Here is a 17,930-nt window from a genome sequence, read left to right on the forward strand (position 1 = left end):
AAACTGAAGGGATTTATTAATTAATTTGGTGCATAATTAATTATTATAAATTATAAGTTACGCTTTTAAGTCAATGTTGATAAGCTTCTACATATATACATAAAATATGATTACAAGTATAGACAGATATATCATATATATATATATATATATATATATATATATATGATCTCACAAGCAGTTACAATTTATGGCACCCACACAAGCCAAAACTAGCATCCGTTTTATCAACTACCACCCTCTCGTAAGCTATTGATTTTTCACGTCTTCGTAGAGCACCACGACTGGTTGCCGAAGCAAGCCAGTGCGCACATATCTGCACACAGCGAGAAACGCGCTCGTACCCGGTGTTGTACGTGGTGGGTGTGCTTCAGAAGTCCTCGCGACGTGAAATAATAAAACTTCCAAGACCGTGGAAGGTATTAAAAAAAAAAAAAAAAATTCTAAAAAGACAAGCAAATAATTAAATATTATCGCACATAGAAAAAAAAAAAAAAATATCAACCACAAAAAGTCACTCGTGTTAACCAAAGTGCCACTGACAATTTAATTAACCAACGAACGACAACAACAATAAATAATAAGAGGAAAAAAATAAATAACTATATTACAAAAGTGTGGTAAATTTTTGTAAATAAAAATAAACAGGGCAGCATAGCAGTGCGTCGACCCAGTGGACAGGAGTGGCTGCACTCTTGACTTTTCTCTGTCCTTATCTTTGTTGGTGCTTCCTACGTTGCTCTTAACCTGCAGGAGCAACCCCCACGCGCTGCTAAGTCACTGGGGGATATAACCCCCGTAAAACTCACTGGAGTATCTAATAGTCTGCTCGCTCGTTACAGATCAGTTGATTGATGACGATCCACGCTGTGGTTTAGCATCAATTTCAACGTAACAGTATCTGCTAAAACGTGGGTGGTGTTTTGCTTTCGTCATCCAGAAAAAAAAGCTCCCAGAGCGTAAAGAGAGGAGACTAGTCTTCGGTCAACTTTACATCAATACGCCCACGATATTTAAACAGTTTTTAAGGATTATTATGTGATAAATGTTGGCACAGTCGTTTTCGTAATTTCGTAATTTCATTCACGTACAATTGCCATCAGTGAATTTATTTTTTGGCTTATCAGCCTTGTTACTCTGTCGCGTATAACTCATATATAAAGATTTAACCGAGGATACAAGAACATAATAAACTGTAATTTATTATCTGAGATTCCTTCTGGTATTTTCTGACATCAAGAGCAACCAAGTATTTCTATTAAATAAAGGTGGGAATAAATAAATATCAGTGGCTATTTTGGTAAAATTCTAAAATTTAATTTTTAAAACCACCTTAAGAATAATAATTCTCTTGGAGATAATCATTGAATTGTTATGATTTTTAATGTGCGTCATCTAAATTGTCGTCACCAGCAGTAGCAACAACGACAACGACAATCACAACGACAACAACGGCTGCGATTTTGAAGAAAAAAACTAGACATATAAGAGGGGAAAAATTATTATAGGTCTATATCTTGATCAACTGACAAGGGGAAAAAATTATTGGGTGGAAAATAAAATAATAAAGTAAAAAAAAAATAACGTCATAAGTGGTGGTAAGATTGCGACTTATGCCCCTGTAGCCTCGTGCGTGAGCACGGGTAATCGAATAAATAACTACCGTATATAAGGGACCCCGTAGACGGGGGTTTAATCAGTCGTGACGGCAGATGTCAGGATGCCGGAACAGAGCAACGACTACAGAGTCGTGGTATTCGGGGCCGGTGGAGTCGGTAAAAGTTCCTTGATATTACGTTTTGTGAAAGGAATTTTTCGAGAATCTTATATACCAACTATCGAAGACACATATCGACAGGTATTTATTTTTATAACTTATAGTTTATAAACAATGTTGTAGTAAGAAATTAATTTGTTTAAAATTTTAATCAATTTAATTTCTTAATTGAAGAATCTAAAATTAGTATTCACAGCAACTTTCTTGTTGAAAAAAGTTTTTTTATTGATTTTAATTAAAATTTTGCGAGTTTTGTTTATCTAAAATTATTTTTCCCAAATAAAATAAATTTTTTTTTCAACAACAAAATTACTGTGAGAAAAATTTTGATTTCTATCAGGTAAGAAATAAAATTATTTAAAATTTAGAAAGAATAAAATCATAAATGAATTTTATAAATTTAAACTTTTTAAAAGTTTAAATTTATTTATCAAAAACAAAATAACTATCGGACATTTGTTACTTTGAGTATTATTATTATTATAACTTATAACTATTTATATAAACAAAACTTTTATTTTAATTCTAGTTAGATATTCATAGCTACGGATAACTTGGTGATTTATATTTATATTTAATGTACTTATGAATTTATTTATGAGACCGTAGATTCTTAGTGGGAGTATAAAAAGTTTTGTATATACTTTTTGTTCTCTGGGTTATTCATAAGTTGATGCTATTACACGGGACAGGAAAATATTGAAGGCTGATGACCCCCATCAAGGGTCGAAAAACCAAACCCGAGAACAACCATGTAGATAGAGATATATAATAGAGTAACTAGTATTATCAGTATCTATCTCTAAGCTCTGGCTCTGGCTCTGGCTCTGGCTCTTGCTCTATATTATTCCATCGCATTGTCTCTTTAAATTTTGTATAAACAAATTTGTTAATAATTAAATAGCTGTGAGCAGGTGAATTGGTTTGGGACCTGTGCTGTGTACGTCCATGTGACGTGTGTGCTCTATACATTGTTGTCATCTATTTACTCGTACAAATAACAACACACTTAACTTATATATCTCGCTCGGATGGATATAAATATTTATTCACTCGATCTTTTTATTTATCCCTTCATTTTCACACCTTTCAACAAATAATTTTATTTTAGTCATTCGAATGAATAAACAAATATAAATCGATAAAGATGTAATATTATATCAAAGAACAAGCTATTTAATTTTTTTATTTTTATTTTTCCTCTTCCCTGATGTCAACTGAATAAATATATACAGGAGATAGAGCTCAGTTGTCTGTTTTTCATCTTCCATTACTGATTTATATTTAAATTTTTTATTTCTTATTTCTTATCTCAAGTTAGCACTTGCCGATTGATAAAAAATGTAAAAAAGTTAGTCTGTTAAATTCTTGTTTTATCGATCGATCGAACCAATTTATCTATATATATATATATATATATATATATATATATATATATATATATATATATATATATATATATTCTCTCTATCTCTCGGGATTCCCATGAGTCACATATATTTACTGTAGGATTGTGCAGTTTGTTGTAGTAATATAGACCCAGAACAGAACACGAAGAGAAAGATAGAGGAAGAGAATCGGAAATTTAGCCTCGTTTTTATCCGTTCCCTTCACACCATCGCACCCCCCAAGCCTTATTCATCATCTCTTCTCCATCAGGAAACTCAATTTTCCTCCATCCGAGCACCAGCGAAAAGTTGAGTGTGCAAGGCAGTAAAAGCACTCGATGCGAGTTGAATAACAAACCTACAAACAAATATTATAATTTGTTTTATAATACACGTGACAAATAGATGACAAAATAATTAAATTAAATTGAAAATGAATGAATAAAAAAAACAAAAACAAAAACAAAAAAACACAATTATAAAATTGTAGGTGATAAGCTGTAATAAAAATATATGCACACTTCAAATAACGGATACAACTGGGTCCCACCAATTTCCTGCTATGCAGCGGCTTTCGATAAGTAAAGGTCACGCATTCATCCTGGTGTACTCAGTGTGCTCGCGGCAAAGCCTTGAAGAATTACGATCAATCTGGGCGGTGATACGGGAGCTTAAAGGGCAGGATATCTCCCAAATTCCGATAATGCTGGTAAGCATATCATCAACCCAACTAAACTGAAATTAAGTTATATCAGGTTGGGTGGAAGATGAGTATATTGATATTATATATATATATATATATTGAATTTGATATGGATATAGGTATATATATATATATATATATATATATATATATATATATATATATATATATATATATATATATATATAGGTAAAGAGAAAGAGAAGGTAAATGGTGATTAATTGATAATTGATAATTGACGTTAATGGGAATGATGGAGAAAACCCGAGTGAGATGGCTAGACATGTCGATACCACTTAACTTTGTAATGGCCTCTGACTCTATCCCCAGATCGACTAGACTGCAGACCTAGACTGACGAGAGTAACCCTCTACTCTACTCCTGCTCTACTCTGTGTATAATATCAATACACGTACACCTATTGATGTCTACTCTTGACTGACTTTTATGTTCAACCCCTGACTCTTTTTTACATGCATTATGTACCCTGTATTATGTATATGTAAATTTATATACTGTAGTTAATGTATATAAACGTGGTAAAGACAATAGAAATATAAGCTCGAGCTCTTCAAAGAAAGACAAGACTTAACTTTTGTCGTTATAGATAAGTTGGCTTTGTTTCACAGTTTATAACTAGTGTAAACTTTTTTTCTATACTCCATACTCTTGTACTTATAGAATCTACATTTATTACTATACCTTGAAAACATGTTTACGAGACACTTTATTTTTCTGAATTATTAATTATTTTTTACTTGTTTTCGCTTTATGTAATGCTCGTTATCCGGGTAAACCACACTCTGTTAACTTCCTTCCTGTTCAAGTGCATATTTTATTTTTTTTATTTATATTTTATAAATTGTAATTAAGCTTAAACGAATAATCTTTTGATTTTATAGTATAATTAAAATTTTTTCTATTAGAAAAATTTAATCCTCTCAAACTTTTTCATCTCAATATTATTATTATTATTAGACAATTGATATTTTGTATTTTTATATTAAACGTGATTCATTTTAGCCATCATTTGGTTTTCAAATTAATTTTGGTTTTTTTCACATTAACTCGTGATACCTTTAAGGTAATTAATACAATTCCGAACGAATAAAATTACTAGAGCCTGTAATTACCTTTTACCGTCTATCTTATATTTATAAACTAATTATTCTTAATTTTCTATTATATTTTATGAGATTACGAACAAAGTGCTCTAATTTATCAAAGCCTGTCCGCTGCGAGATTTTTTTTTAAATATAAAATTCAAATTATATTTATTAATGAGTTCATTAACAACAATGATTAATTTATATTCAAGTTAAAAATTTACTAGACAATCGTTTTTTTTTTTTTTTTTTTTTTTCGATTTTCATTATTTCTTTTAATAGCACAATAACCATACTATATTATATGTATGCGCTTTATTTTAATGAGATATAGATACAATCCCGAATGGTAATTGAATAATAATTCATGATTATTCGTGATTTTTAGTAATTAAAGGTTAATGAGGTCAGATTGCTGGAAGGAAAAAAAAAAAAAAAAAAGCAGGAGTAATTACAGTTTGAAAATTGAACTCGCTGCTACGTTGAGTAAATGCAAGAGTTGCAGTCTACACGGTGAATATCACTGAGCAAACTAAAGTTCCAGCATACACTGTAAATATTATAACACGGAGTTATTACTTTTTATAGTTTATGCATCAATACTGAAAAGTGTAATAATTGTAAAGTGGGATATAATCTGTACAATTTTCTTTACACAATAACAAGCTCCATTTTTCTCTCTAATTATTCTTGTTATATAAATGGGTAAAGATTTTGTCAATATAAAATTCAATTATAATATTTCATCAAAAGAATCATTGATTTTTTTTTTTTTTTTAACTTAAAATAACGATTATTTGTTTTTTAATCTGTTATTTAAAACACACTTCAGGGTTTAACTAACTGCAATTAAAAATTGTTGAAAAAAATTATTTGCATTCCTGGAAAGTTTGTCTAATTGTTCATTGTGAATAAAATTGCCCTACTTAGCTTCTACAAAACAAGTAAAAATTAAACGTAGTTGAAGCTAACTAATTAGACGGAAAATCGTATTCAACATGCCAGAATGATTCTTAAAAAAAAAAAAAAAAAAAAAAAAAAAAATTTGCCGGGTTTTTATAAAATTCTAATTTGCGATGACATTGATTGTAATTTGTGCTTAGTTATGAATTTTTATAAAGAAGATAACTATGATATAAATAAACTCTTATATAAAAAATGAATTATTGTAATAAAGGGTGAAAAATAGATAAATATAATTAGAGTTATCTGAGAGAAATATAAAAAAGTGAATTAGTTATGAATTTAAATGAAGCAATTGAAGGATTACGTTTAGTAGAGTTGATATTTTAAATTAAAAAAGTTTTATTTGCATTTCACATTTCACAGTGTACTTTAATCCTTAACGCAGTAAAAAGAGATTATACTCTCATGTATATACTTGACAAAAAATTCATCCGAATATTTAAACATAAAATGAATAATAATATCATATTTATGTTTCTTTTCGTACCCCGCTAAAGCACAGCTAAATTATAATTATAATAATTAAAAAACAAAAACCAGATCAAGTTGCTGCAAATGTTGAGGGTTTTTTTTTTTTTTTTTTTTTTTTTTTTGTAAAAAATATAAAACCCACAGGTTAATATCACCGAGTTGAGGGCACTCTCTCCTTTCATTTTCTCCTCTTCTGTGTAGTTTATAAAGTCTATTCATTCGATAGCTTTTTGATATCTATATCTATATCTGTAATAAATATATATATATATATAAAATATACTTGTCTAGATAAATTCAACACAAAAGCTGGTATATATGTAAAGATATTGATGTATACATTGTATGGCGTGATGTTGATTCTTGACAGGTCGGCAACAAGTGTGACGAAAGTGCTTCAGTTCGCGAGGTATCAATGAGCGAAGGTGAAGCTGAGGCCGCTAATTGGGGCTGTGGATTTCTCGAGACCTCTGCCAAGACTAACCACAACGTTAATGCACTCTTCCGTGATCTTCTCAACCTTGAAAGGAATCGCTCGGTGTCATTGCAGCCGATGGAAATCAACAGCGCGATAAGCCTTAAGGAAAAATGTGCCGTTATTTAAAAAATTTATTATTAAATTAATATTAGCGATTAACTAATTCATTAATTCAATATTTATTCTATTCTACTTTATTGGCTTTTAAATATTTATAAAATTTATAACAGCCTAGGCCATGCCATTTTATTATTTATTAGTTATTACTCAAAAATATCATGTTTGTATCAAAAACCTCAGGTCGTAAACAAATTTTTTATTTTTTATTTTTTAAATACTCAGTACTTATTATCCATTAAAATTATAATTTTTGTTTTTATTTTTTGGCAAAAATTGATTCAAGAGAAGAAATATTGAACCTTGAATAATATTTTGAAGAATTACTTTGTTTAACTAAAACTAATGAAACTGTAAATTTTATTACATATCACTTAATATTTCTATAATTCGCACAAAAAATTACAGTACAAGAGGGAGATTTTAATAAAACATAAAACTCCAATATTCCGTATTTAAAATAAAAAACTTTTTGCTCAGCGTCAAACTTTTACAATTTCGTTTGCAAAATGCTGAGTTACTATTCGGAAATGTAATAAATGCTCAATGAACTGTCAATAATCCCTGATTTTGTTTTTTATGTTGAACCAAACAGAAAAATTTTTGATGCAAGTAAAAAAATTTTAATCAGGTTGGTTTCAAATAAAGAAATTCTTCAAAGTAATCTTTTAAGTTGAAATTTTTTTCCATAAATCAAATAAATTTTTTTATATTTCATGTCTAGGACAATTTATAAGCACTCAATGAACGAACGAATGTTTTAATTAATTTATTGTTTTATAAAAATACCGGGAAGGTTCTGTTTTGTTTATCGGTATTTTCATTTCCATCGATATTTTATTATTTTTATCCAGATGCGCATCATAAAATATTACGCGGCCTTTTATTGTTATAACACAAATATAGAACAAAAGCTTGATATCGTTTACGATCTGGTGTCATCGCATACAAAAATAAAAAAAAATAAAACAAAAAAAAAACAAAACGAATCGGACGACACACGACTTAACCGTCCGTTATGTAATTGTTAAACTGATGATATTGATAAAGTAAACTCCACCGAAAATTGTTTTTATTGAATTGTGCTTCTATTGTAAATGGCGACAACACAATGGTCTGTAGATTTTATTGTTACAAGTTGTAGTAGCAGCATAAAGTATTACGTACATAAATAATAGTAAGAAATTTTTGTTTTTATTTATAGTCAGAGACCAATTTACAATTTAACGCACGAGTTACTTTAAATAATTTAATATAATAAATTTTATCAGTTTTATGTCGCTCGATTAAAAATATTTAAACTAAATAAATTAGTGCGATGAAATAATTGGAAAAAAAAAAAAAAAAATAAAATAATAATAATAATAATAATTAATTGAATAAAAATTATTTACTAGGAAAAATCTTAAATAGATGCAGTGTAGATCGCTCGATAATTATTTTAGAAAAATCGGTATGGAATAATAATAATAATAATAATAATAATAATAATAATAATAATAATAATAATAATAATAATAATAATAATAATAATAATAATAATAATAATAATAATAATAATAATAATAATTATTATTATTATTATTATTATTATTATTATTATTATTATTATTATTATTATTATTATATTATTTTGAATTAATCCATTGAAATGATTGAAAAATAATAAAGCCAGTTGTGAACACGACGCACGACAACTCAGACTTAATTTATATATCTCATAGCAATTATCTCGATAGTAATTCAATTTACAATATTGTATTAAATTTTATTGATTTCTGAAATTCAATTAATATATTCAGGCACATACATAATCCATAATCATAATAAGAATAATATTAATACTAATATTAATTATTATAAATATTATAAATAAATAACGCTAACAGTAAATGATGATTAATTGTAATAATAATTAATTAATTATTGAATAAATAATAATTATATCATACACAACGATAACGAACGTTTTATAAACGCACAAATAAATACACAAGACGATAATTGTTGAGTAACTGTGATTATTAAAAAATATATTTAAGTCTGAGTTGTCGATTTCATTTTTTTTTATTGTAATAATTTATTAAAATTACTATCTTCATAATTTACTTTTAACCACAGCAACTGGTATAAGTATAAAAATTCAAAAGAGCTTTTAATCCAATATGTCAACTGATTAATGATTATTATGCAGTTTTAATTTTTTAAATAAATATTATTGATGTGATAAATGTTGTTGCGGTGAATATTATAATTAATAAAATTAAAAAAAAAAAAAAAACAAACAATTGTTATGAGATTGGTTTTTGTTGAATAATTGTAAGATTTTTGTAATAATGCTATTAGAATTTAGTGAATAATGCTGTTTTAAAGAATGAGATCTTTGTGTTGTGTGTGTGTGTGTGTGTGTGTGTGTGTGTGTGTGTGTGTGTGTGTGTGTGTGTGCGCTAGAATTTAAAGATAACTTTTTTTTTATTTTAAAAAAACTTGTGTGATTTTAAAAATGTTTACCAAAATATAATACAGTTAATATTTCTTTTATAATTAAATATTTAGAAATTAAAAAAATTTATTGGGCAAGATTTAAAAATTTTGTAAAAACTAGTCTTCATATAATTCATAAAAATCAATGAAATTGTTCTTTAATAAAATGAATATTGTGGTGATAAAGTAAGCGATAGTAAATAACATAAAAGAGTCATAGTAATTGATGCGATACCTATAGTGATTCAAGTAGTAAATATTATTCACAGATGATTGAATCGTAAAATATAAATGTACATTAAAGAATGTATTTCTCTGGACTTTCTTGTTAAATGTCTAAAAATAATTGTAAATCATTTCTTTAAGTTGAAAAAATTTATTGCATATACTTAAAGTCAGTGATGCAGTAGAATAATAATTTACATGAAAGAAGATCAAAGTAAAATTTAAATTAAACCTAAGTGAAGAACCATCAGCGTAGAATTTAATATTTTTTTTTTTTTTTTTTTTTTTTCCGTTTAGTGTTTTGTTATAATTTATTATTTTATAATTGTTAAATACTTGGTTATTATTAATATTATTTTAACAAGTTAGACAGTTAAATTAAAAGTCAAATGGTAAATTCGTTAGTGAGAAAGTCAAAGCATTTAAAACTTTAAGCATATCGATGACAATGAATTATCGATTATCGAGTAAACAAACACTTGGCATATCCGTGGTAGATGATTGTAGACAACTAATTTTTAAAATAATAAACTTACACATATATAATTACACTGTAAGTATTATAAAAATTTAAATACCGCGTACTCATCGCGTATTACTTATTGATACATGTACTTATAGTGTCTACTTATATGTATCAATATTAATAATAATAATAATTAATTTAATTATAATAGTGAATAAATAAATAATGAAAAGTAATTAAATATAAAATCGTAAATATATTTTTATGTAATTTTATTTTTGAAATTGAAATTGAAAATTATTATTTAAATAAATTATCAAACGAATATGATATTGAGGGAAGTAAATGATAAATATATATATATATATATATATATATATATATATATATATATATATATATATATATATATATATATATATATATATATATATATATATATATATATATATATATATATATATATATATATATATATATATATATATATATATATATATATATATAATATATCGGCGCGTTGAATAAGTGAAGAAGTAAATATTGAGAAAGAAAAATGAGAAAGTAAGAAGAAATAAATATGTTTATTTTGTTTGTTATTATCTATAGTTAGTATAAATAATTAATTAAATACATATCTATTGGGTATTCTGCAACAAGATTAATGATAATGACCATCAATACGTGATAAATTAATTTTATTGGGTGTAAATTGATAAAAGAATAAGGATGTGTAGTGTGAATAAATAAACAATTAAGCAGAAGCAATTAAAATACATTAAATTGAATGTAAACTGTGTAATAACGTATAAATTTCTGATTTTTTGGGGCCAATTGGAGTGAGGTGAGCGCGTGATTCACGCGTTAAATTTGTTGTTAAACGCGCCGAATTTTTTTTTTTTTTTCATTTATTGATTATTTTGGAAGTAAATATGCAAAAGTGTTTTGTTCAATATTATTCAACTGGAAGACATTTTTGTTCAAAATTACTATTTTTTGTCCATTAACATGTGTAAAACATAATTTATTAAAACTTAAAAAAATTCAGATTGTGTAATAATATTTTTTTATTGCCTTATTTGATAAAAACCTTACTTGGCCGAGATAAAAAACCAATAACCCTAAAAATTTATCAGTATAAAAAAATTCGATTGCATTTTTGCAATAAATATATATTCTCATTTAAAACCAGAATAAAAAAGCTATTTAAAAAAAATAAAGTCTCTCAAGTCATAATAAAACTTTAATAACCCAAAATGAATTTCAACTTCTGCATATTTACTTTTTTCAGAATTTGAAATAAAAAATAAAATTTAATGACTTCAGTCGGTGTAGTGATACAGCAACGTGATTTAAAAAATTGAAATATCCTCGTTAATAGAAATAACGATAATATAAATTAGAAAAAAAAAAAAAAAAAAAAAAAAAAAACAGTTACAAAGTAATTATATCTCAGAGTCCAAGGCCCATGAGAGTTAATTTTACTTTAAAGCGTATGTAAAAGGTTTTCTTGGTAAATATTTAACGGTAGGACGATTCTCAAACGACCCTCATTATATCCTGCATGTGGTTATAGTATGTACCGTAGAGTAGAGAGTTGAGAAGCTTAACAAACTTGTCTATGACATTTGTATGCCACGAGATTACAGACTAGTTCTCTACTCTCCAAGAACTCGTTAAATTTTCACAGTATTTTTTATTATTCCTTCTTTTACTTTTACTTTGTGTTATCCGGTCAATAGACTAAAGTAATCATCATTAATTATTTTATTTTATTCCATTTATTCACTCAGTAAATTCACCTTTAAAAATAATACGAATAATAATAATAATAATAATAATAATAATAATAAATCTCTTACAAATTACCGTAACTTTGAATCAAAGCTGATTTTCAGACCGTATTGATTAACACAAATAAGCTTCACAGCTTTATTACGTTCAATATTACATTTTTTATTTAAATTTAATCAACAAAAATAAATATTATTGTCATATTTTATTGAATGAATTTAAATAACTAATTAAACAATGCCTGAATAATTATAATAGTTAATAATAATAAAAATTATCATAACAATGCATAATAATCATGATTGTAGAGATGTGACACTATTTGTGATACTAAAACAAAAGGGTAAAAATGTTATTCAGACTCTCGTTACTTTTATTCATTGTTTCAAGAGAAAATTTAAAAATAAAATGCTATATGTTAAATTTTTAATAATGATGATGATGATGATAATGATGACAGTGACGAGAGTAGTGAAATTTGAAGGCACGAAACACGAGGGATAAAAGTAATAACATATCAAGACAGCAACTAAGTAATTTGTAAAATTGCAAATTAGGTCTATTGAACAATATATTTGATGCATGAATATTGTCACTAATGAAATAATTAAATTAGAAGAAATAATAAATAAAATAAATGAAGATGTGCTTGATCGAGCGATCAATTATTTATGAAAAATAGAAAAAAATTGTTCATTTAAAATACAATATTTTAAATTGTTGTAATAACTTGATAAATTTTAGATTATTTATCTCGTAATTGAAATTGTAGAAATTTTAAATTGTAAATTAAAATAATAATTTAAAGTTATGTTTTTCAATTATTATATATTATTTAAAATATTTGTAGAGAATATATTTGTAAGTTTTTCTCTGTACTGACTGGAAAAATAGTTTTTTTCTCAACTGACAATTTATTTAATAATGTTATATTTAAAGTAATATATACGAGAATAACATCTGTACACGGAAGAAATTTAAAAATAATAATACAATAATATCTTATACGAACAAAATGGGTTTTATTTTACCCAGAGTATTATATTTTTTTATTTCCTCTATTTATTTATTTCGGTTGATAATTAAATTTATAGTACCAACAGATAAATCAGCAGCAGCAGCAGCAGCAGCAGCAGCAGCAACAACAACAACAACAACAACAACAACAACAACAACAACAACAACAACAACAACAACAACAACAACAACAACAACAACGACAACAACACCACCACCACCACCACCACCACTACAGGAATAAAGTGTATAATAGAAACTCAAAAGTTAAACTATATAGTATTTACTTTGGGGATTAGATATCCATTTACGTAACACATAAATCTGTTAAATACAGTAGTGACACGCGTACCAGAAGAATAAGAAGCGAGCCATGAGGAAGAAGAAGAAGAAGAAGAAGAAGAAGAAGTGGTACAAGAAAGAAGAAAAACAGCGGTGTAGAGAATCCTACTATAGTAGGAGTGGCGTCTAGAGTAAACAGAGTAGAACCAATCGAGTATAAAGGGTGGTCCAGCTAATGTTTGTCTTTTAACCGAGTCTGGAGGGATGCTAAAGTCACGTTGGTCGACACCCTCGGTAAATCCACGAGGATATACACAGCCAATAGTAATCTTCAATTGCCGGTTAATACTTTACGAGGTAAGCTGCGATAAAATAATACTCTTCAGTCAATGATTAAGTCTCTGATCTTGTTGACGAGTTGTTTAGTTACTATATAACATTTCTTCACTAAGTACAATCAGTAATAATAATAATAAAAAAGGTTAGTTGTTACCTCTTTCTGATCCACAGCTGGTGTTTTAGTTAAGCAATCACGAGTTGTAGTGGTAGTTGGTGGCAACAGTAAAGAAGAAAAGAACCTGTGATATGCTGAGAGGAAAGTACGCGAAGAAAGATCATGATGAAGAGGATGGTAAACAAAGACGGCCCAAGTGCGCTCGTTGCAGAAATCATGGACTCATCTCCTGGTTGAGAGGACATAAAAGAGAGTGTCGTTATAAAGAATGTCTTTGTCCAAAGTGTTCTCTTATTGCTGAAAGACAACGTGTTATGGCTGCTCAGGTAATATTTTCTTTTTTAATTAAAATTATAATATTTTTATTTATTCCGAACGTTTTATCAAAATTATTTTTATAATCAACCTAGTAGATTTTTAATTAATTTTTTTTTTTTCTACGAGTAAATTAATTTTAAAAATCTAAATTTGAAATTTTTTTTTTTTTTTTTAATATATTTTATGAAAAAAATTTTTAACCAGTGTCAATGACACAAATATATTTTAACTAATCTTTAAAATATGAATCTATGATAATAGTTAATAGTATTAATAAAATGATTTAAAAAAAAAAAAAAAAAAATTACAAGCGGGTATCAATTTAAAGATGTTGATACGTTTTCAGCAATTCACTTGACTTATAAAAAATGTACAAGAGTTTCTCTTAGAGTGACATTATTTTCTCGAGGTAGCAGCTCTAGCTGTGTGCTTGGGTGTCTGTACTTCTGTGCTGTTCTTCTCTGTATAGTACTGTCAGCACTTTTAAGTAGAATCCATTAACGCCCGGTGTTACATTTCATCATCAGTGTGTTTGTACTGGCATTACGACACTCGATCCTGAGTCTACATCATAGCTTTCAATCCGTTCCAGTTCGTCCCATCAACTCGAGCACTATGAGTATGACATCCTCTAATACAGAGATCCACACTAAAATTCACATCATACACTTCAAGAAAGTATTTATGTGTGCATTTAAATCTAAAACTGTCAATATAAAAGCTTATATAAATCTGCAATTTTATAAAATATCAACATCACACGATGATTGATGTTCTTTTAAATTAAATTCATTTATGCGTGTGTCAATATCAGAACCGGAGTATCTACTTGATAGTGATAGACATTGATAACTTATCTTATTGGTTTTAATTAATCACTCACTAATTTTATCGTTTTATAATCGTCATATTTCGGGTGAATAAACCCGTGTATTATATATCACACTATTGCACGTTTCAAAATATTTGTTATAATTAATCTTGTTAATTACAATTTTATAATAAATACATACTGCTCACAACAGAGACTTTAATTCAGAAAATTTATATCAATGAAGAAATTTTCATTGGAAATAATTAATAAAAAAAAGATATAAATAAAAATAAAAATTTTTCAATTTTGTCCATCATTTTTAAACAAATGAACCTATGAAATCTATACAATATACTTTTGAATTTCCCAAACTTTTCTTTGCTTCCGTTAAAATAAATATTTATCTTTTGCCGGATAATGCTACTTGATATTTTTTTTTTTTTTTTTTTTTTTTTTCCTCATATTCGTTAAATAAAACTCTCGTAATTTTATTGAGCTTGAAACAATATTTAACGGGTGGTCTTTTACTAGCATAATAATAAAAATAATAATACAGACGAGCAAATGTGTCCAAATGTGTATCTCCATTAAAATGTTGACGTACTGTAAGATGTCATGCTGTGAAAATATTATACGTATATATATATATATTTTTTTTTTTTTTTTAATTTTTACATACATAACATTATTAGTAAATGTATATGTATATTATATATAAAATCTATACGCGGATTGCGGATATACATTTGAGTATCGAGGCCATGACAAGTCCATTTACAGAGTATAGAGGATCAAGAGGATCGATGTCATGAAAGCGAATTGAAATAGATTTTCAAGATAGCTAGATAGTCTTTACTACTAGCTCTTCACTCTTCTATTTGGGCTATACGAGCTCGGAAAAGCGGAAGAACACTTGATTGAAATCGAACGATAGCGTAAATAGGCTGAGGGAAAAATAATAAAGATACCGCTGTTATAGATAGAGAGATACATATAAATGAAAAGATTCTTTTTTGTGGATTGCAGGTTGCGTTGAAACGACAGCAGGCTGCTGAGGATGCGATAGCTTTGAGCATGGCTAAAGTTGCAACTGGACAGAATTTGGATCGTTTACCATCTGGAAAAATCTTCGGCATGGCTGTAACTGAGCCTAACTCTCAAATATCTTCACAAGTTAAGTCTTCTCCAGATGACGATCCTGATGTTGATGTTGATGATCCTGTAGACGCTAAGAAGTCTTCCGAATCAGAAGGTGCTGGATTTGCCAAAGAAAATCAAACTGACCATAAATTAAATTCAACACACGTAAGAATTTTTTTAAGATATGTCTATTAAAACGAACTTATAATTAATTATAAATACTCTTAAATTAGGACAAGACGAAAACCAGCAGCATATTCAATGTTACGGATAAAAGTGACCCCGAGGATAAAAATCCCAAAGAGTTACCGGCGATTTCTCAGACATCAGTAGAAACTCTTATGCGACTGTTTCCCAGCACAAAGTTATCTGTTCTTCAACTGGTTCTTCAAAGATGTGGCCAGGATTTGCTGAAAGCCATCGAGTACTTTGCTAATGACAGTAGCGTGTGTTCTACTTCGGCATTCCGACCACTGCAAAGTTCATCGTCAGATGTGAGAGCCACCGCCGATTATTCTAGTGTCTTTGCACTGCCTCCAGTTTATTCAAACTTGTCGCGAAATTTCTACAACGACAATTATTGTCTTCTTAATATATTGCCAGATTCGGCGTTATACCGCAGCAGTGAGCTGTCAAGAGTTATCAACCCGCTCGAGCAAGACAGCAGTGTCGCTTTTAATGTTCAGTACAACAATTATTTCAATGCTGACATTCAGCAACAGTTACGTGAGCATACAACCAGATCAACTGGATTGCTTCATTTACCTCCAGTGATACCTGGTGTTCCTTGTCTTACTCCCAATTGCACTCAATGTTACAAATTTATATGATAGTTTATTATTATTATTTTTTCTATAATATATGTTATTATTGTTTTTAATAATTATTATAATTACAATTGTAGTTTGTCGTGCAATTAAATTACAGCTTAAAAAGGATACTTACAGTCATTGAGGAACTAAATCAATACATTTGGTATTTATCACACATTTTTTTTAGACTATTATTATTATTATTATTATTGAAAATTATCTGGGTTTTTTTTTTTTTTTTTTTTTTTTTTTAACATCATTTCTAGCACAGTGGAGTTAATAGTCTGTAATAAATTGAGTTAAGAAGATTCAATTGGAAATACCAATAGAATAGGTATCTTCAACACTTGTCCTGGGGCAATTGGTGGTTTGTTGGATTAGAAAAACTTTGCTTATTTTGGGTTCTATTTTACGGATAAAGAAAAATACCCAAGTTAAGTCACCCTTCCAGGCATTTATATTATCTCAACTTTTCTCTATTTTTTATTTATTTTTTTTTATATTTTATATATCCGTGGTTGGAATTATTAACCACACGTGAAACTTGATACCGCCTGGAGATATCACCTTTTGTTTTTTTAACAGCTTCTTTAAGTTGAAATAAGATAAAGAAAATCTTTTCCAAGGGTTCAGAATTTATTGTTATTATTATTTCTTTTATATTATAATAGTACGTGATATACCAGATAAGTATTGTTTCTTATTATCATTTTAATTTATTTTTTCCAAAACTCTGTTCACATACTGATATTCAAAAAAATTATTGTAAAATAAAATGAGTAACTTTAATTATTAATTTTTTCAATTAAAGCAATCATTATAATAGAATCATTTTTCTAATTAAAATGCAGAATTATTTATTAATAAAACTTTAAAATCAAAAATAAAAAGAAGAAAATAATAATTTGATCTATTATTATTGCTGTCTTATAATATACTATCTTATCAATGTATAATATTTTGTTATCTTGGAATAGCGGCGCCACATGTTTTTTCCTAATGTGACAAGTGATTCTCAACCTCTGGTCAAAAAATATGAAAACACTGACATTCTTCTTAATTTAAACCCACGTGGTTATATAGCTGATTAGTGTTTTTAGTAATATAGGTTATTTAAA

General features: G+C 27.5%; 2 protein-coding genes and 1 long non-coding RNA gene across 5 annotated transcripts; 2 read left to right on the forward strand and 1 right to left on the reverse strand.

Moving 5' to 3' along the window:
• Positions 1-69: 69 nt before the first annotated feature.
• On the forward strand, positions 70-8,452 carry LOC141526159 (GTP-binding protein Di-Ras2). 2 transcript variants are annotated; one of them, XM_074240990.1, is made up of 4 exons: positions 70-1,300; positions 1,414-1,858; positions 3,656-3,874; positions 6,782-8,452. In XM_074240990.1, exons 2-4 carry the CDS (start codon positions 1,721-1,723, stop codon positions 7,013-7,015), a joined length of 591 nt encoding a protein of 196 aa, XP_074097091.1. In that variant the 5' UTR covers positions 70-1,300; positions 1,414-1,720; the 3' UTR covers positions 7,016-8,452. The 2 variants fall into 2 exon arrangements, with proteins under 2 accessions (XP_074097091.1, XP_074097090.1); XM_074240989.1 differs by having other exon boundaries at positions 70-1,858.
• Positions 6,283-17,665, reverse strand: LOC141526170 (uncharacterized). Of its 2 annotated transcripts, none has more exons than XR_012478988.1 (4): positions 16,946-17,665; positions 13,768-13,957; positions 6,752-6,988; positions 6,283-6,660 (listed from the first exon to the last, which is right to left on the reverse strand). It is a non-coding gene; the product is annotated as an uncharacterized LOC141526170 (long non-coding RNA). The 2 variants fall into 2 exon arrangements; XR_012478987.1 differs by lacking the exon at positions 16,946-17,665 and adding an exon at positions 14,355-15,924.
• Positions 13,860-16,935, forward strand: LOC141526155 (doublesex- and mab-3-related transcription factor A2). Its single transcript, XM_074240982.1, has 3 exons — positions 13,860-14,054; positions 15,887-16,165; positions 16,234-16,935. The coding sequence occupies exons 1-3, from the start codon at positions 13,860-13,862 to the stop codon at positions 16,828-16,830; spliced, it is 1,071 nt and encodes a 356-aa protein (XP_074097083.1). The 3' UTR covers positions 16,831-16,935.
• Positions 17,666-17,930: the final 265 nt, after the last annotated feature.

This window comes from Cotesia typhae, unplaced genomic scaffold, assembly GCF_013202065.1.
Source record: "Cotesia typhae breed Kobodo isofemale line unplaced genomic scaffold, CoteBio_Ctyphae contig_33, whole genome shotgun sequence".
NCBI lineage: Eukaryota > Metazoa > Arthropoda > Insecta > Hymenoptera > Braconidae > Cotesia > Cotesia typhae.

Bases quoted from the DNA above. Each gene is read 5' to 3' on its own strand.
- LOC141526159 (XM_074240989.1), top strand. From the start codon at position 1,721: ATGCCGGAACAGAGCAACGACTACAGAGTCGTGGTATTCGGGGCCGGT. The intron at 1,859-3,655 runs GTATTTATTTTT...ATAAAATTGTAG, and splicing joins TCGAAGACACATATCGACAG to GTGATAAGCTGTAATAAAAA. The intron at 3,875-6,781 runs GTAAGCATATCA...GATTCTTGACAG, and splicing joins CCCAAATTCCGATAATGCTG to GTCGGCAACAAGTGTGACGA.
- LOC141526155 (XM_074240982.1), top strand. From the start codon at position 13,860: ATGCTGAGAGGAAAGTACGCGAAGAAAGATCATGATGAAGAGGATGGT. The intron at 14,055-15,886 runs GTAATATTTTCT...TGTGGATTGCAG, and splicing joins AACGTGTTATGGCTGCTCAG to GTTGCGTTGAAACGACAGCA. The intron at 16,166-16,233 runs GTAAGAATTTTT...CTCTTAAATTAG, and splicing joins ATAAATTAAATTCAACACAC to GACAAGACGAAAACCAGCAG.